At 39.3% G+C, this 20,734-nt stretch overlaps 2 protein-coding genes across 4 annotated transcripts in view; one reads left to right on the top strand and one right to left on the bottom strand.

The window, feature by feature from the left end:
* LOC108698796 (ATP-dependent RNA helicase TDRD9) overlaps positions 1–8,799 on the bottom strand; it is a 104,301-nt gene extending 95,502 nt beyond the window's left edge. The window contains exon 1 of one of the 2 annotated variants that reach the window (XM_041573090.1): positions 8,548–8,799. In XM_041573090.1, coding sequence (XP_041429024.1) covers positions 8,548–8,798 — 251 coding nt within the window. In that variant the 5' untranslated portion in view covers position 8,799. The remainder of the gene's footprint in view (positions 1–8,547) is intronic. The other variant, XM_018230601.2, reaches the window with a different exon arrangement.
* rd3l.L (retinal degeneration 3 like L homeolog) lies at positions 442–5,477 on the top strand. Of its 2 annotated transcripts, XM_041573091.1 has the most exons (4): positions 442–529; positions 1,027–1,076; positions 2,310–2,623; positions 4,158–5,477. In XM_041573091.1, exons 2-4 carry the CDS (start codon positions 1,074–1,076, stop codon positions 4,450–4,452), a joined length of 612 nt encoding a protein of 203 aa, XP_041429025.1. In that variant the 5' UTR covers positions 442–529; positions 1,027–1,073; the 3' UTR covers positions 4,453–5,477. The 2 variants fall into 2 exon arrangements, with proteins under 2 accessions (XP_041429025.1, XP_018086092.2); XM_018230603.2 differs by lacking the exon at positions 442–529 and having other exon boundaries at positions 572–1,076.
* Positions 8,800–20,734: the final 11,935 nt, after the last annotated feature.

Genomic DNA, 20,734 nt, shown 5'->3' with positions numbered 1-20,734 from the left:
ACTGTTGCTTAAGTGTTCATTTTGGGGGTATAGTTTTCCTTTAAGTATGCTTGCTCACTAACAGTGATTAAAATATTAAGCATATTCCATGTGGAAAATCATGCCATTTGGAGCAGATAATAGTCTCGCTTTGTTTCTTTCAGAAAAGAAACATTTAAGCATGGCCAACACACATTACTCATATTTCATATCGACCGATTCTTGTTTATGCAGAGCAAATAGCAACCAACCACCAAACATCATAATTTACTCAGAGACAACCTAATCTACTCTGGCAAATCTCTCTATTTCATTCCTTTGTACAATACATGGACAAAAATGTCTACAGATAAGATCTAATCGAAGATTACATCTTCACAAAAAAAAAAAATTGTATTTAGCCGAAGCTTAAGCAAAAGCTGCAGATTAAGCTTCATCCATTAATACATACAGCTGCGTAATATTTATTTTCAAATCACTAGAGCCAAATTATTTCCTGTAACAGTTCACTGGATTTAGACAACTGCAAAATCGTTTGGAAATATACGTGGTAAGAAGCCAGGCTTTCAATATTCCTTAAAATTTGTGAAGACATTTCTGTCATTATGTGCCAGGCATCCTCAGATTTGCAAAGTACCATATACAATGCAATGTGAAAACCTTCCAGCTGACGATTATTTATCTTGACATCTGAATTTTTCCACCGTATAATATCTGCTTTAATAACTGCCATGAACGTCATTTGTTATGTTGTATGGCATCTAGGGCACATTAACACAACCTCTGTTAGCCAACAATTCAGCATCTCAGGGTAAAAAAGGCACAAACATATCTGAGAACATCCCTAGCTGGAAATCCAGTAGTGATCCGAGTATAAAATAAAGGGAAGAGCTTTCTCCTCGTGCCTGGGGTTCAGACTAATAAAAAGAGACTAGATAACTGAAATGGAATAGGAGGAAGAAAAAACAGCCTGGGCGACCTTTAGTAAGCGCAATACCATCAGTGAACATACATTTAATGATGTTTCTTCTTACATGTAAACCTAAGTGACACAGAAACCAAGGACTACAGCACTTTCAAGACTACTAAAATTAATGGTAAGACTTCTTTATTTCTTTGCACATTCCTGGTTTTACTATATACGTGTTTATACTGTGCTTTTACTGATGATGAATTTTTACTTAACCTGTTTTTTTCCTTTGTAATCTGAGATAGAGAACAAAATTATAACTGCTAAAATTAAAATGTGTCATTTAGCATTTGTATAAGTTTCATTCAAGAGAAATATATATACGTTTCACTTCACAAATAGAGTTTTTAAGAGGCTACTTTTTTGTGTTCCGTCGAATGAAAATGCAGCTCTACACTATAAATTGATTATATTACATATATTATCTTTGCGTCATCAACACATCACCCCACATACTTGATTAATTTTACGATTAATTCATGAGCAATGTTTTCAGATGTATTCCAAACAATCAACATTCATTTTTCAGTATAAATATGAATGGATTTCATTAAAAGCACGAGAGGAAAGTGATATACTTCATTTCGGTGCAACCCACTGTACTATATAGTAGTTTGCTCTTGGCTAGACAGCAGTACCAGCTAGATTTATCATATTTTATCATATTTTCTAGGAAACAAATCTCAACACTACTATACTATTTTTTTTCCCTTATTATTTTTACCAATAACACCAGTAAGGTGGTAACTCTAGTGCCAGTAAATCTACCTCTTATTAACATGTAAGCAACAAATACTCTAAAATAGAAAATGACTATACAGGTATGGGATCCATTATAAGGAAACCAGTTATCCAGAAAGTTCTGATTTACAGAACGGCCATCTCCCATAGACTCCATTTTATCCAAATATTCCAAATTATTAAAAATTATTTCCTTTTTCTCTGTAGTAATAAAACAGTACTTTGTACTTGATCCAACCCAAGACATAATTAATCCTTATTGGTAGCAAAATCAGCCTATTGGGGATTTTCTAGCAGACTTAAGGTATGAAGATTCAAATTACACGGAAAGATCCTTTATCCAAAAAGCCCCAGGTCCAGAGCATTCTGTTTAACAGGTCCCACACCTGTATTATGTTTTTCCAGTTTAATTGCAAACATTTAAATCATTTTATTTAATCATTTTATTTAGGCATGTACTCCTATTTGTTAAAAATACATGCAAAGTATTTTCTACCTAAAGCCTAAAAGGTGAAAAAACTATTACTGGAATACAATGAATAATTCCAAACTCTTACACCTGAAACTCACTGCTGTGGAGTGTTAAAATCAACAAACAATATTTTCATTTTAATTGCAGAATTTCGAACGCAAAATGCCATTCTTTGGTTGGATGAAATGGCCAACAAAGGAGTCTGATAAAGTTACACAATATACTGGATCAGACGGTGTAACAAAAACATTATTAAGGGAACTTCAATGGCACCTAGGAGAGCGTGAGAGATTACTGCACGAAATTGAAAATGAACAGAAAATCCAAAAAACAGTAGTGGAATACAACTGGCTGAGAAATGACCAATGCATAAAAGCAAGCATCCCGGTTACAGAACAAAAGCAGCTTGAGATTCTGTGCTCTCAGATTCAGCCATGTCACACAGGCACCGTGCTTAGCAGGTACATTTTATTTTAATCTTTGCCAAAACATTTACTCTAGCCTAAAGAACTATGGAAAGAGAGGGAAAAAATGTAAAATGACTTTTAGCAAACAAAAACGAAGAAGGAGAGTAAAATCATAACTAAAATCTAAAAAAAATAAGTATGTTAGAAATGCTGCACATTATGTATTGGGTTTCTGTACCAGCCCAAGGCCAACACAAACCATTAGTAGTGAAGATATGTGACTCACAAATGCCCCCAGTAGTGCCCCATCTTCTTTTCTGCTGATGCTCTGTACTGCAATCAATTACCTGATCAAAGGGACTAACTCACAATATACATGATTTATAAAATATAACATTTACAATACAAGGCTGATTAGTAATTCAAAGTCACATTACATGGCAGCTCTTCTGCATCAGAATTTAATAATCAGCCCTGTAGCATCAGCCTCTATAAACATTTGAACCACTACAACCATGCAGTGTATTGCCAAAGCACAAAGTTCTTAGGAGTAAACTAATAGGTTTGCTTTTTTTTTTTTTTTTTTTAATCTCATCTCCATCTGCCTCTTTTTTTTATCCATGTCAATACCTTTTTTGGGAGGGGGGGGAGAGAACACCTCTAGTAGTTCCCATAGAACCCAATTGCACAGTTTTTTTATATATAATGGGCATTATTATAGCTTTACTAAATACTTATAGCACTATACATGTTCACTGACAATAAACTTATTTAAGGAGTAGCTCATCATTAATTTTACTTAGTATGAGCAATACTTCACTTTTTAAATATTAAGCTTTTTGTTCATAAGCTCTTTAGTCTGAAATTTCATCTTCTATCTAGGGGTAGGGTCCACTTTACTCTAGCAACCAGTCAGTGGTTTGAATGAAAATCTCCTCTATGAATAGGATAAAAATAAATAAAAAGGAATAATTGCAGCTTCAAAGGTTTTATGGCTGCTGGTGTCAGCAATTCCCATTAGAAAGCTGCAAACAACAGTTCATAATCCAAAAACTATAGGAATGCAAGAAATGTTATAAACAATTAAAATGTACATGTACCATATTAAAGTAAATGTTAAATACCAAAAAAGTAGGGATGCACCCAATCCACTTTTTTGGATTCGGCCGAACCCACGAATACTTTGTCCAAATACCGAACCCGAATTTGCATATGCAAATCAGTGAAGGGGAGGGGGAAAGAGCCGCACATGAAGTGCTTGGCAAAAAAATGTTTTACTTCCTTGTTTTGTGATGAAAAGACATGATTTTAAGGATTCGTATTCGGTTCGGCCAGGCACAAGCATTCGGCCAAATCCTGCTGAAAATGGGCGAATCCTGGATTCGGTGCATCCCTACCAAAAAGCGATCTGCCAATTACATTTTTATCCGTCTTTATTGTACACACACAAAAAAAACAAAAGGGAAAAGAACAGTAAAATGTAAATATTGCTACTCAATTTTGCATCCTCCCTCTACTCAACAGTTCATTTATTTTGTCAACAGTCAGTATTAAGCAAACTACTACTTTCAAAATTGTCAATTTTCAGGTTTCGAGAGGTCCTGGCAGAAAACAATGTGCTGCCTTGGGAAATAGTTTACATATTCAAACAAGTTTTAAAGGATTTTCTGAGTTCGATGGATAAGGAAAAACACCAGGTGAAGATTATGGACATGTGGAACTCAAATTGTTCAGTCAACTTCTTGCCTGGAGAGAATCCCACTGTTTCGCACAAGGAGGAAATCCCAACAGTGTCCAGTTATGTTGATAGAAACACACAGAGTTTATTCCCCATTTTTACTCACAGAATCTGGAACCTGCCCTATTATTATCCATCCAACTAAAGACTTGTTTTCCTCAACATAAATCCCCCTAACGTGGCTGCTGTTCTTCTAAAATTCGGAAGCTCTACAAATTCTATTATCTGCCCAATAAGAACATCATCTAAAAGGCTGATGATTTGGATGTAGGTAAACAGGTATAGAATATACTTATTTTATGCTAATGTAAATTTGTTAACTATACAAATTGCATTAAATCACAGACAGGAAATTAATTTTCCTAGACACAGAACTATTAGCAGAACTATTGCTTAGAATATTAGTTTCTAGGTAACGGGGCTGGCCACCCTAGAGAAGCCAAATTCTATGAACGTTTGAATACCTGGGTGCAATCTGACTGCAAAATGGGGCCTATCTAGAGTATCATACAAAATCATTACTATTACAGAACATTGCTGGAAATCAATCCAGATATATTTTAAATAATTTTTATATGGCAGTGGAAGGGCAATACAAAAGTATATGTAAATAAAGAATGGTCAATATACAGCTAAATTATTTTCAGGAAAGTGACTAGTGATGGGCAAAATTGATATCAAGGTTTCGCTGCAAAAAAAATAACCAGACACACTGATGTACAGTTGAAAAACAAATGCATGGTTTAGAAAAAGTTACAAAACATTAATATGTTTTGCAAATTTTTCAGTTTCAAAAAATTTTGGCAATGCAGAACAGGACAGATTCGCCCATCACTATACTTAACATTATTTTGAGAAAAAATAGTTATGGATTTTTTACCTTCATCCACCCCCACTATTAACAACAGATTCTGTATGAGTTCCTACTTTACTTCAGTGTTACCCATGTCCGAGCATAATAAATATGGCAGCATGGTGGTAGTGTAAATGGGATGGTGTTAATGGGATGGAGGTAACTTCTAAAACATGTTCTGAGTGACAAACAAAGAAAGTAGGCTAAATTGAATGAAACTATTCTGTAGATAAATGTTTTGCAGTTTTTTACATGTAATAGTATTTTTTCCCCCTGTACAAGTATTTGTAATTAAAATAAGCATATAATTAGCACGAGATGGGAACATTTGTATTTTTCTGTTTTGCTCGAGGACTTGAAGTGGTTTTACTCTTCAGCCAGTGTCCCCGCCAACAACTGATAAAATGCTTAAAAAACTGCGGATCATTTTGGTTGACCTGTCAATGCATTTCAATGGGGTGGCTAAGTTGGGTTAAATTTTGGGTGTATAATATGGCCAGCAGGAGACTGCCGGACAATGGAACAGAGGGATAAGCAATCCTTTTTATTTTAAAATTCATAAAAAATACTCTAAGCACTCCCCAAAATGATCCGACCGCCCGTTACCCATCGTTAGGATCCGATCGTTGGACCCTAGGGCCCATGATCGGATCAGCCCGATATTGCCCACCTCAAAGTGGGCATATCAGGAAGCGATCCACTCGTTTGGCGATCTCTCCGTGTATGGCCACCTTTACCCTTCATTATGATCCAATCGTTGGGCCCAAGATTGGATCAGCCCAATATCCCTCAAGGTGGGCATATTGGGGAGAGATCCACTCGTTTGGCCACCTTTACTGTTTTACAGTGCAGGTTTCAGCTTCTATCTTAGAAAGGTCGTCAGACTCAATGTTCGGAGAGAGGTATGTCATTTTGGAATATATTTTAAAGTCTTTTTAGGAATTTTAAAATAAAAGGTTAACTTAATATTTAAATCAAGGAGACATGTCAAAAGTCCTCAATGCCCAGACCTATATAAAATAGATATTCACCCACAATCTACAGTATTGGGTTTTACTTTTTGCAGTCCCAGATTTTCCTACATAAAAACACTTAATATAGGTATGGGACTTACTACAGGAATGCTCGGGACCTGGGGTTTTCTGGATAACAGATCGTTCTGCAATTTGGAACTTCATACCTTAAGTCTACTAGAAAATCAAGTAAACATTAAATAAACCCAATAGGCTGGTTTTGCTTCCAAAAAGGATTAATTATATCTGTTGGGATCAAGTACAATCTACTGTTTTATTATTACAGAGAAAAAGGAAATCATTTTTAAAAATTTGGATCATTTGGATAAAATGGAGTTCATGAGAGATGGGCATTTCGTAATTCGGAGCTTTCTGGATAAAGGGTTTCCTGATAATGTATCCCATACCTGTACCCCACCAAGGAAGTGTCCATATGGGCAAGAAACTTGCTATGTGTGAATAACAATGTATAGTTCTAAGAAGTGTAGTTTTAACTTGGTTTAATCCATCTGACTCCCATAACATTTCAGTATAAAACACTTTAGGTTTACATGTTATGGTATTTTTTCTATATGAGACCTTCATATATGTGGAGGGAGAGGAACTAGGAGGCAAGATGCCATGTCAGAATGCAAGAGGACAGGTGGTCAAAAGTAAGGCACCCCCAAGTGGTTGTATTTAACTTACCCGACACCCTGGGCCAGTGCTCCTATCAGCAGAAAACTGCACCAACTCTGGGTTTTGCCCGCTAACACCATGGAGTGAAAGTTTTCTTCGTTCTTCAAATTTCCCAGGGCAGACGCATGAACAGTAGAATGAAACAGACGGCTTTTTCGTTAAAGCAGGAAGAGGATTGCTCCGTGGTGCACCTTAAAGGGTGCTACAATTGGTCTTTATTACTTATGTTTTATTGTTCTTTAACTATTTGCCTTTTTCTTCTGACTTTTTCCCCCAACTTCCAAATGGGGGTCAATGACCCCATCTAAACGTAGAGGGTGATATTCTGAAGCGATTTGGTTTTCATTTTGTATTATTTGTGTTTTCTGAGTTATTTAGCTTTTTATTCAGCAGCTCTCCAGTTTGTAATCTCAGCAATCTGATTGCTAGGGTCCAAATTACCCTAGCAACCATGCACTGATTTGAATAAGAGACTGGAATATGAATAGGAGAGGGCCTGAACAGAAAGAGAAGTAATAAAAAGCAACAATAACAATACATTTGTAGCCTTACAGAGCATTTGGTTTTTTTTTTAATGGGGTCCCCCATTTGAAATCTGGAAAGAGTCATTAGAAAAAGGCAAATAATTTAAAAACTATATAAAAAAAAAACTAAATAAAAAGTTGCTTAGAATTGGCCATTTGATAATATACTAAAAGTGAACTTAAAGGGGTGGTTCACCTTTAAAACTTTTAGTAATGTTATAGAATGGCCAATTCTATTCAACTCTTAAATTGTTCTTCATTGAGTTTTTTTTTTATAGCTTTTTAATTATTTACCTTCTTCAGACTCTTTCCAGCTTTCAAATGGGGGTCACTGACCCATCTAAAAAACACAAATGCTCTGTAAGGCTACACACTATTATTGCTATTTTATTACTCGTCTTTCTATTCAGGCCTCTCCTAGTCTCTTATTCAACTCAATGCATGGTTGCAAGGGTAATTTGGGCCCTAGCAACCAGATTGCTGAAATTGCAAACTGGAGAGCCGCTGAATAAAAAGCTAAATAACTCAAAAAACACAAATAATAAGAAATGAAAACCAATTGCAAATTATCTCCGAATATCACTCTCTATATCAAAGTGAAGGTTAACTCAAAGTTGAAGCACCCCTTTAAACAAGAAAGCAGACAAGTAGCAACCACTGACACACTGGTTAGTGATCACCTGATTGCTCATCCACATAAATAACCTTATATTTCTCTCTGAGACACAAACAACGCTTTTTTATGCCTTCAAATTGTAATTGTATGCACCTATGTTGCTAGGCCATTGGTTCAGGCAGGATATAGTGGGTGTTTCAGAGTAGATACAGGTTTATTTTAATTCTTTTACTGTTCAGTACAAAATAGATACAAAAATATCTATCCTTTTGAGTTTTATTTTTTTTTTTCACCATGTGTCTCGGTTTTGTCTTTATATAAAAATGTTAATATTTTGCCTTACACAAAATACAGAGGGTTTATGAGATCCCCATAGCAGAGCAACACCTCCCACCTTTCATATTCAATATTGATTCTACTAAATAAATAGGTCATTTGTGGATTCAATGTTAATATTCACACGGAAAGGCGCTGCTAATGAATCATTAGGGGTAAGGAGAATGTATAGACCAGTCTATAAATGGCCACAACTATTTACTACAACCCAACTACTTACCCTCGGTACCGCCTAAAACTTTCCTCTGCTTCTTCGCCTCCAGCCGCCACTGAGCCAGGTTCCGACCATGAACCCAGCAATTTTACATCAGTCACATCCTTGCCGATGGTAAACCAGTCATTAAACTGCTCTACAGAAAGTTTTCGCAGCATGGCCACCTTCCTTCTTCTGCCTCTGCCGCGCGAGTAAAACCTGGCCCTGGCATCACCCACGTGATCAGTCATTGGCGGCAGAACCTCCGCGGGTACCATAGCAACCGCTTGGGTGTGGCCCGGGATTATTTTGTATTATGCCAGTAGAATTAATTGGTAGTCATTGATAGTTTTCGATATGTGGTTAATGAGATTATGAGTAATTCGGACAATAAATGTACAACTCTCACATATTTGAATTTACTAGCTGTTTATGATTATTTTAAGAAAACTAGATATCTAGTGTATCATTTTTTATATATTTTGGAGTCACACAGTCCACAGGCTTTGTGCTCTGTACATACAAAACTGACACATTATCTATGTGTAAGTACATTGCAAGCTTGGCAGTACATTGCCATTGCAGGCCTGACTAGGGCACAGACTGGCAATCTGGAGATTCTGGAACATGCCAGAGAGGGTTGCTGTAAAATGCCAAAGTAAAGTGGCTTAACTAGATATTACTGGGCCCCACAGCAAATTATTTTTTAGGCCCCCAAAATGTCTAGAGGTTGACCTGTTTTACCACAATATTTTAAAATTATATATGAATTAGGGCCTCAGGGACCCTATACCACCTGGGCCCCATGCAGCCGCAGTGTCTGCTTCCTCTGTAGTTACGCCCCTGCCAAAGTCATTATTGGGGTGGGGGGGTTGTCTCGGCCTGTGTAACTGATATATTTTGAATCCTGACAGGCACTGCTAACATGTAAAGTATTAGATACGTACTGGCAACTGTTATAGGTATATTCAGGCAGTCATCTTGTTACTCCTATGTACACAGAGCTGTCAACTTTTCAAGCAGAGGGAGGAATGCTGAAAAATTTTCTGGGTTGTGACATCAGCAGATGAAGTCAGGGGAAGTTCCGTCACGCACATGGGCAGAACCCAGGTCCGGATTTACATAGCGGGCACCCCTAGGCCCACTGCCGTTCGTCACCCCCCCCCCTTTATTCGGGCAAATTTTGGTCATTGGGACCAGAGCAATGGGTATTGGCGCATGCGAAATTTATAAAACTATCATATCTCCTGTGCCTCCCAGTGTTTCTGAAAAAATGTGGGTGTGGTTGAGCAGCATGCCGCCCCCCTAAAATCCTGCCGCCCTAGGCCCGGGCCTTGGTGGCCTTTCCACAAATCCAGGCCTGGCAGAACCTCTCCTGAAACCGCTCTGCACATGCGCACTTCGCGCCACTGACGTCACTGAAATGTTCTGCACATGCACACCATATTTTTGCCTGCAAATCCAGTGGAAATCTTTGTGTGCACCACAAATTTGTTGTAAATGCTGACCCTGACATTTGTGTGCACGTGCACAAACCCACAGCTTAGAGGGAACATTGGTGTCAGGATCCCCTAGTGGAATATCCCCACATTATTTTTCTTTAGGTACCCGCTTGCTGGAGGAGGTGGTATGCTGAAGTTCCTGGGGCAGAGGTCGGCTTTAGAAGTGTTAAAAAAATTTGTAATAACTCACTCTAGGAGTTAGAGGCAGGTTCTGGGTAGTTAGAGAAGCCAAAGGCTCCAACGTGGAGGCCAGGAAGGGTTAATGTCAGTGCCACCTGTATAGGGACTCAAACAGTTAGACTGAGGAATAGGAGATTCTTGAAATGAGGGTGTAACGACTTGCCTCCCTGGTAATCCAACGGTGTGGCGGGGACGCCCACCGTGCTGCTCCTTTGCGCCGGTTAACTAAGGGTGCGCGGCACACAATGGCGCAAATTCAAATGTGTGTAAAGTGGCAGTTTATATTTTTTCACTGCCCGTTATAGGTTTATTCCTAGTGAGTTCCTGGTGCCTTCTGAGTTTGTTCTTGTCTGATTCTGATACCTGCCTGGTTTTTGACGATTCCGACTTCTGTATCCTGACCCCTGCCTGGTAACTGACTTCGCTTATTCTGTATCCCTTCTGATTAGGGTTGCCACCTTTTCTGGAAAGAAATACCGCCCTTCCTATATATTTACTGTATGTTTTTTCCCTATTAATAACATTGGGATCAACTGGCATTTTTACCGGCCAGGCCGGTAAAATACCGGCCAGGTGGCAACCCTACTTCTGATTGATCTCCTGGTTTGACCCTTGCCTGCCTGACTCCGTTTGTATTCTGCCTGCCCTGACCCGGCCTGATCTGACTACACATCTGTCTACGACTTGTACCGTGACCGTCTGCCCAAAAGACTTTGCATTACCGTTGTGCCCCTTTGCTCGTTCAGAACCCTTCGCTTGGCACCTCTCTTAATAAGACCTGGCGGCATTCGATTAGCCGAGGGCTCCTCCCGAGGTGAAAGGTGGCTGTTAAAGGCAGAAGCAAGAGTCGAGAACAGGGTGCTTAGCATTGGTTCTGAATTTAGGGTGCCGACCGTGACAGAGGGATACTGTGAGCTTCACACACACAGCTTCTAGCTCTGGGAATGGTTTCACCAAGTAAGCGACTACTACCTCTGGGTAGGGTTGCCACCTTTATTAAAAAAATTTACCGGCCAGTGGGGGGCGGGTACCAAAAGGGGGCAGTCCGGGATGCTAAAAAGGGGCGGAGCTATGTGATGTGACACAAAAGGGCGGAGCAACATCGCACAGCGCTGGAAAAAAGGTAAGTTCTTTGCGATCTTTGCGAATTGGGGGCAGGCCAGGGGCTTTTTTTAAAGGATATTACAAATTACCGTCAATTGCATTGCCAGTAAATTTGTAATACCGGCCCCGGCCTTGGCAGGTGTTTTACCGGCTAGGCCGGTAAAATACCTGCCGGGTGGCAACTCTACCTCTGGGGTGTGAACACTACAGCATAATTACAGCTACCGTTTAGTGTAAAGAGGTGGGTTCACATTTAAAGGACCAGTAACAATACATTTTTTTTTTTTACTACGGAAAAAAAACCACCAACACATATTAAACTTTAAAATCGCAAAGTCTTTATTTAGAAATAACTTACCGAATCTCCACTAGCGCTCCTCTTCAGAAAAGGCGACAGGGTGACGATCCATCGTGCGGCGCTCAATTTCTCCTCCCTGGCTATCTCCTATAAGGAAAGCAGGGAGGAGAAATCGAAAGCAGCACGATGGATCACGCAATCGACCTTTCTGAAGAGGAGCGCAAGCGGAGATTCCAGGAGTTATTTCTAAATAAATGGGGGTCACTGACAACATCTAAAAAAAACAAATGCTCGGTAAGGCTACAGATATGTTTTTAAATGTTCTACTTTTAATTACTCATCTTTCTGTTCAGGTCTTCTCCTATTCATATTCCAGTCTCTTATTCAAATCAATGCATGGTCACTAGGATAATTTGGACCCTAGCAACCAGATTGCTGATATAGCAAACTGGAGAGCTGCTAAATTAAAGCAAATTTGTTCAGAAGGGTTAGAACATTGCAGACAATCACAGGAGACATTAGACAATCTGATCCTGCTTGGATTCTTGCACCCCAAGACGCTGGAGGAGGCTTGTCAGGATTGCTTCTGTGGTGACAGGGAAAGCAGCTGCTCCATCTGTGTTCATGTTTGACCAAATGGTATCTCAAAACCCAGAACAAACCCCAAGGTCCTGGTCTCGGCTCAGATTTCAGCCTATAACAACCCTCTTTCTCTTCAGGAGGAGCCCTCCGCTACTTGGATCCCGCCAGGTCTATTGGCAATAAAGTGCCTCGGCAGCTTTCCTTCTCCTTTAAAGGAAAAGGAAAGTCGCAACCACTCCAGAGTGCCAAAATCAGGCACCCCCAAAGAGATTGTAATCACTTACTTGATACCTCAGGCCGGTGCTCTTGTTAGCAAAAAAACTGCCCTGGCCCTGGGTTCTTCTCTGCAAGCACCACAGAGCAATCCTCCATTTTGTATTCTTTTCCATGCTGGGGTTGACACATATGCAGAAGAGTGAAAAAGCACGCTGCCCTGCTATGCATGCACACCCATGCAAGAAAGAAGAAGCAGTTTTCTGCTGATAGACGCACCGACCTGGGGTATCATATAAGTGAATACAATCACTGGGGGTGCCTAATTTTTGCCCACCTGCCATCTTTTCTTCTTCTTGAAGCCAACATTTTTAATGGGTGCATAGCAATCATCCAGCGCATCTGAAGCTTAATGGGTTGTGTGCAGGGCCGTACCCTGCACAGATCCGTGATTTGCAGGCTCCTGCCTGCCACACCAGCCCAAAAAATGCAGTGCGCATCCACTTATGTCAGCAAGGGGGGCCCTGGACAGCAGCCTTGGTGGGCCCCAGGCCACCCATTCCGACCCTGGTTGTGTGTAAATGTATGTGGCTTTATATTTGCTAAATAAGAAACACAATACTACACAAATGATCTATTACAAAGAGAAAAGCTGTTCTGTAGCTGCTATTGGATAAGTACTAATCTGTTTTGAGAGAATCTGCTTATAGGATCTTCCATTAATATAATAGACAACAATGCAAAACATAGAATATATTGACAATGGATGCTCTTTCTGCTGTGCTTTGTATCCATCAGGGCAATATGAGGTAGTTGGAATCACCACATTATTGCCTGTTTTCAAGGACATAACTAAAGAAGAAGCGGACCCTGTGATTGCTGGGGTGCCAGTAGGTATTATGGATAGGAGGTATAAGGGGTCCAATATAGAACTGTTCATTTATATAGCCCAATATATGAAAAATGTCATTTAATTTAGGGGGGCTCTAATGATTTGACTGTGGGGCCCAGTAGCTTCTGGTCACTGCCTGTGATGGTATTTTCAAGTAATCCTCCACAGAGTACAATAGAGGGCATGCTGCGCATGTGCACTACACTCCATTGACGTCACTGAAATGTTCTGCACACACCCAGAGTTTTGCCTGCAAATCGCTGGAAATTGGCAGCAATCGTCAAAAATCAAGGAAATGCATGAGAGTGGTGGGAGATGGTGGGGGTGTGTGGAAAATCTGGCAACTCCCAGGAAAATTGGGGGAGTTGACAGGTCTGTGGTAGTATGCTACCATATGTTTGACTGTATATTTCTGAAGCGTTTATACATGCTATCTGCATTATTACTATTACTTGATCCCGGACTGGCAATCTGTAAATTCTAATCACAAGCGAGGTAAGGGAGCACCACCCATCAGTTGAGAAAACCAGTAGATGGTGTGCAGAAAAAAGTATTAAGAGAAAAGAAAAAGTTAACCCTTAAAGCTGCACCACCCCATCCAAGAGCCTTGTAACTCACGACAGGGCTGGAACTAGGGGTAGGCAGAAGAGGCACGTGCCTAGGGCGCAAAGGTAGAGGGGCGCCAGGCACTTACCTCTTCCGACGCCTTCCTCTAGTTCCAGAAGCAGTGGTAGCAGTTTTCCGCTCCCCTGCGCATGCGCACTTGTACACCCCCGACGCATGCGCTTCCTTGGCGCATGTGCACTTGCACCTCCTCGGCGCATGCGCACTTGCGTGTCGCGTCCTCGGCGCATGCACAAATGGTGGGAGGGCAGAGTAGGCGCTGGGTTGCCTAGGGCAGCCGGCCTTCTTGGCCTGGCACTGACTCACGGAACAACATTAAAACTTAACTTTTACTAATAACTTAATTAAAATCATTAGCTCAGGAGAGCATTTAAAACAAAGTTAGGAACAGGGATACAAAGAACCTTGGTTAGGTTAAGCGATAATTGCAACCTCTAGGTTGAATATAAGGCTGATACACAAAGTCTGTAGTGAACCACTACAGTCTGTAGTAAACAACTACAATAATAGCGTGGTGTAGGGCAAAAAAGGACAAATGTCACGTAGCCTATAACCGGTATAGGTAACCTCTTAAATTACCACCCATTCCACCATCAATCCAGTTTCCAGCCTTAATTATTCCGCCACCCATTCACCCTCCGGCGCACCCTCCCATTGTCTTGGAAGAAATACTATGTCTAGGTGGCATCAAAAGTTGATCCACTAATTAAATGTTAAGAGTAAATAATGGTACTGCAGAAGCTTGCATTTAAGCTACCCCAGAGAGAGGCTCCATAGATCGCCCACCCCTTCACCCACAGAGCTTCCCTCCCGTTTGTGCCGTGAAGCAGTGGCCTAAATTCTTGCAGTTCAGTCCCCCTGCCTAACTAAACTAAAATGCACCTAATGTTCTCCTGGACTAATGATTTTAATTAAGTTATTAGTAAAAGTTAAGTTTTAATATTGTTCCGTGAGTTACAAGGCTCTTGGATGGGGTGGTGCAGCTTTAAGGGTTAACTTTTTCTCTTAAATCTGTAAATTCTGGCAAATGCCAGGGGGGCTACTATAAGATGCCATATACAGTCACTCTGGAGTCTGGTTGGGCCTCTGTGTACTTGAAACGCCAGGGCCGATTCTGTCCAGTCCAGACCTGATCACAATCATGCAGTGTAAAGATGAATACAAAAATAATTCCATACACATTTTTTCAAAGGCTTTACTCATCGTTGCCACTAGATGACGCATCAGCGTCTAGATGTAAAGCACAGCCCTCCAACACTAGAGGTCGCTGTGGGAAGCGAGTGATCGTCTTTTGCCTGTGCTCTTCCGGAATTCTCTTTGGCTTCCTTGTCTTTCGCGGTACAAGGCACAGAATCAGTGACCTTCCCAAGCTGCTGCAGGCTTAGCGTGTGCGACTCTATTCTAAAGGTAGGTCTAGCGCTGCGGACTTGCTCTTTTATAGTCCTGACACACTGCATGCGAGGAGCAGTCACGTTATAGGATTGCTCTGATTTATGTCCTACTAAAATGCTGATGAGACTATGTCAGGGTTCGGCTGTTAAATGCAAGTAGTTGATTGTGACAGGTTTGCAGTGCAACCTCCATTCTCTGCCTTTGTAGAATGTGTGCCTAACATTGACTGCAATGGATTCATATAACAAAGGTCATTCGTTTTGATTTCAGACATTACTAGCCGCCAGTAACCTGTTTGAGCTTTGTCAAGTTCATTTCAAGCACAGCCTTCTATAACAGCCTCGGATCTAACAGCTGCTACTATTTATTCTATTCTAGCTGCCACATATATATCTGTAAGGTCATCACACTGACAATTCTGCATTAAAAGAAGTAAACTTAATATTTGTCTACAGTTACAAAATAAGTGACGCCCACCAAACTCCCCTTTAAACTGCAGCCCTTAATTTCTAATCGTTACACAGACTTTTCTATGGTGTAGATTTATCAGAGTGAAGTTAGAGATCTCCAGAGTCCGCAGAGTGAAATACCGCCTCTCTCCATTCATTTCTATGGGATTTTTAAAGGTGTATTTATCAAATATTGAACTTTCACCCTTTGATAATTAAGCCTTTAAAAATCCCATAGAAATGAATGAAGGGAGGCGATATTTCACTCTGCGGACTGTGGAGATCTCTAACTTCACTCTTTGGTAAATCTACCCCCTATATAACCTTGTTAGACTTCAAAGGCTACCCTGGCATAATGTACCTGTTAGCCGGTCTATTGCCTGCTTTACATTTGCACAGCCACCCCTGTGCCCTCTGTTACCTTGTGGAGCCCACAAAGGTTACCAAAAATGCACTCCCACATGCTTAACTACTGTACATATGTGCAAGATTTGTAACTGTACAGCGCAGCAGGGTCAGAAATTCTTCAGTTAAAGGGTTGCTTAACTTTTTAGTTTAGTTAACTTTTAGTATGGATAGTATACAATTTTTTTTTATATAGTTTTTTAATTATTTGCCTTCTCCTTCTGACTCTTTCCCGCTTTCAAATGGGGGTAACTGACCCCATCTAAAAAATAAGTGCTTTGTAAGGCTAAATGTTCTTATTGCTGCTTTTTATTACTTCGCTTTCTATTCAGGCCCCTCATATTCATATTCCAGTCTCTTATTCAAATCAATGCATGGGCACTAGGGTAATTTGGAACCTAGCAACCAGATTGCTGAAATAGCAAAGTGGAGATCTGCTGAATAAAAAGCTAACTAACTCAGAAACCACTAATAATAAAACATGAAAACCAATTGAAAATTGTCTCAGGACACAACTCTCTACATTATGCTACAAGTTAATTTAAATGTGAACAACCCGTTTAAAGTACAGGTATGGTACAGAATGCTCGGGACCTGGTGTTCTCCGGAAAACGGATCTTTACGTAATTTGGATCTTCATACCTTAAGTCTAGTAGAGAATCATGTAAACATTAAATAAACCCAATAGGTTGATTTTGCTTCCAATAAGGATTAATTAAATCTTAGTTTGGATCAAGTACAAAGTACTTTTTTATTTTTACAGAGAAAAAATATCAACATTTGGATTATTTGGATAAACCATCCCAATCCCATACCTGTATAGATATGTTCATGCATAATGTTCAAGTAATAAGTTCCTGATCAATGTTGTCTTGTTTTTATAAGTACTACCTAGACTGTTTCTGTCTGACACAATCTTCCTTCCGCTTACTTATTCCATAGGGAATGACTGACACATTTATTTATTTTTTAGATTAAATATTTTCTCTCATTTTTCAACACTGGGCAAACAGTTCTGTAAACTAACCTTGTCATTCATATCTTGTTTTGCAAGAATATTAATAAATGTAAACTTTTATGTGTTTTGATTAGATGGCTGGCAAGGCTTTTTCAGCTTGGTGGACTGTGGTAAGGCCTTACTACTCTAAAGCTTACCAAGAGATGTGGCCTGGCATTGGCATCATGGCTTTTCTCTATTACAAACTATCATATGGAGGTAATATTCATTTCCTGCTTTTTGTTTACTAATGGGTCATAAGATGTTTTCTATGCTTTGTTAATGCAGATAATGAGTACTTAGCCTGTTTTTGTTAAAAGTTAAAGCTGTAAGTTTAATCTTTCACCTTAAACTCTATGGGACCTGTTATCCAGAATGCTGGGGACCTGGGTTTTTCAGGATAAGTGGTCTTTACGTAATTTGGATCTCCATACCTTAAGTCTACTTAAAAATATTTTAAACATTAATAAAATCCAACGTGATTGTTTTGTCTCCAGTAAGAATTAATTGTATCTTCATTTGGATGAAGTTCAAGGTACTTCTCTTATTTTAGAGAAAAAGGAAATCATTTTTGAGAATTTGAGCTATTGATTATAATGAAGACTATGGGAGATGGCCTTGCTGTAGTTCAGAGCTTTCTGGATAACAGGTTTCCAGTCCAGATAATGGTTCCCATCAGGCCCAGACTGGCAATCTGTGGGTTCTGGCAAATGCCAGAGGGGCTGCTATAAGGTGCCATATAAAGTCAGTATTTAGTGGGCTGGTGGGGGCTGTTTGGGCCTCTGTGTGGGCTTTTGCCTCTATGTACCTAAAATGCCAGGGCCTATTTTAATTCTCAGTCCGGACCTGCATCCCATACCTGTACAAATACAAAATATATAGTGATATAGGCAATATCTCAGCTGCCAGTAATCAAAGCAGGAAGGTATATAAAAGTAACTAGATAGAATAATGAAAAAAGATAATGTCCCTTTAAAAGACATTGCCCCTCCACTCCTAGGAAAAATTATAATCATTAGATTTGCCCTGTGCTGAGCATTTTGACACCATGATTTCTTGGGGAATATTATATTGCCAAAATTATTTAGACATTACCCTCATAGTGAAGATGGTACGGGGGAATTATTCGCACACCTCTGGCAAAGAGAACACCAGACAAATCTCATTCTTGCTGTATGGACAAATAGAAGAGTATATGCATCAATATATTTTAACTTACAATTGTAGGATGTGTAATTTTGAAGCCATTTCATTAGCACCTAACAGGCCATAACTGTTTAGAAAGATTATGAAGTTTATATGTCTTTAGAAATAATTTAATTTTACTTGTGTATTGGTGACTGTTTTCCACCTACTACGTTTAAATATTCCTAACCAAATCCATATTAAAATAGTATATTTTCTCTATTTCACAGGTAAAAAGGCTGTTCAAAGCAGTAAGTACCCTAAATATCTCTTTAGTAGGTGCCTGAAAACTTAGGGATGTTTAACTGGCTGTCTGCAGGATTTAAGAAAAATGCATTTCCTCCATTTTTCTGCCTATAATCGCTAATAGCATAATTGCAAACCACCAGTCCCTAGGCAGCTTTTTATGTTATCTATCTGTAGTAATGACTCCAATTTGAGGCAGAGCAGAAACACATTTGCAGTTTAAAAAGATAAAATAAACTGCAGAAAAGAGCGCAGAAGAGTAAATAAAAGTGGCAGTAGGCACAAGTGACAGAATTGAAGCAAAAGTGGTTGGTGAAACACAAAAGTCTAAGCAAAAGTAAAATAGTGTTGAAAAAAGGAGAGCAGAATAATAGACCAGAAGAGAGAAGGAAGAAGAATATTATGGAGTTGAAGAGGAACAGGGTCTGAAAAACAGAAGCAAGCAAATGAGGGGACAGAGATAAAGGCAGCGCAGAAGCAAAAAGTGAAGTGAAAAGGTAGGAAATAGGGAGTAGCAATAGGAAGATCAAGACCTGGAAGTGACCATGAAAACAGAGTTGAAAAAAACAGTTAGTGGAGTGCATAATACCATGGTCATAAATATTTGTTTGTGATATTTGCATGCAAATTTTTTTTTTTTTATATATATATATACCTATGCATTGCTACCCATATGCATTACTGTAACATGTGTTTCTGTGGCACCACACAGCCTGCCTCTGACAACAATGAGACATAGTCTCTCTGATATTGCAAAGTGTTCACTGTATCTTCACACCACCACCAAGACAAAAATTCTCCCTTTAACTCATCCTGACCCAGAGAGAGGTTCAAGTGTGTGTAGTGGCACACTAGTTCCAGCCCTGAAGACAGGCACACTAAACATTCTTGCACACTTGTAGATAATAATTTGTCCAGGGCAAAGAGCGGATTAATAGGAAATCTTGAGAAATTAAAGCAGAATTTCAGTACTTAATACTGTGTAAGGGTATTTGCCCATCTTCATCTTAGTTTTACCTAATAAAGATATTAAAATTAAAGATATTGCTATAGCTCCTTTTTTTGTGGTGGTGGTAAAATGATCTTAATTAATTAATGTTCTCTTTCTTCAGGTTCCTCTGGACATCACTAATGGATCCTTCAAATAGCATCTCGTTTCACATTACAGTGGAGTGTGCAACATGTCTGCCAGCACATGAAAGATTATTATGCATTGTAACACACACATATAATATTTAATAAATGTTTTTTTCCATGTGGGTATGGAAAATTATTTCTGGGTTTACCTTTCTTTACTATTTAACCATTGGTCTGAGTAGAAGGATTCCCAACAAAGCTGTATTTAGGTCTGGCATTGTCCTAGGCAACAGACGTCAGCCCATGTAGCCAAATTTCTCTCTCTCTCTCTCTCTCTCTCTCTCTCTCTCTCTCTCTCTCTCTCTCTCTGTGTTTGTTAAAGGGACTGTTCACCTGTAAACAAACTTTTAGCATGATATAGAGAGTGATGTGATATTCAGAGACAATTTGCAATTGGTTTTAATTTTTTATTATTTGTGGTTTTTTTAAGTTATTTAGCTTTTTATTCAGCATCTCTCCAGTTTCCAATTTCAGCAATCCAGTTGCTAGGGTCTTATTTACCATAGCAACCATGCACTGATTTGAATAAGAGACTGGAATATGAATAGGAGAGTGACTGAATAGAAAGATTAGCAATAAAAAGTAGCAATAACAAATGTGCAGCCTGTAAAGAGTCAGAAGAAGTAGGCAAATCATTCAAAAACTATAAAATAATAAATAATGAAGACCAATTGAAAAGTTAAATTAAAGCTAAACCATTCTTTTAAGTGCCTGCACTCTGACACTTAAAGAAACAGTTCAGTGTAAAAATAAAAACTGGGTAAATAAATATGCTATGCAAAATAAAAATGTTTCTAATATAGCCAAAAATGTAATGTATAAAATCTGGAGTGACTGGATGTCTAATATAATAGCCAGAACACTACGTCCTGCTTTTCAGCTCTATAACTCTGAGTTAGTCAGCAACTTTAAGGGGGGTCACATTGGACATACTTGTTCAGTGAGTTTACTATTGATTCTTGGGGGCAGATTCACTAAAGGGCGAAGTGACTAACGCTGGCACAAATT

Source organism: Xenopus laevis, chromosome 8L (assembly GCF_017654675.1).
Source record: "Xenopus laevis strain J_2021 chromosome 8L, Xenopus_laevis_v10.1, whole genome shotgun sequence".
Taxonomy (NCBI): Eukaryota; Metazoa; Chordata; class Amphibia; order Anura; family Pipidae; genus Xenopus; species Xenopus laevis.
Note: the sequence above shows the minus strand (reverse complement) of the source record. Positions and strands in the feature narration are given on the sequence as shown.

What these genes read in the sequence shown, in the direction of transcription:
- rd3l.L (XM_041573091.1), top strand. An exon ending in ACAGGCACCGTGCTTAGCAG is followed by an intron (nt 2,624 to 4,157) that starts GTACATTTTATT and finishes GTCAATTTTCAG; the next exon opens with GTTTCGAGAGGTCCTGGCAG.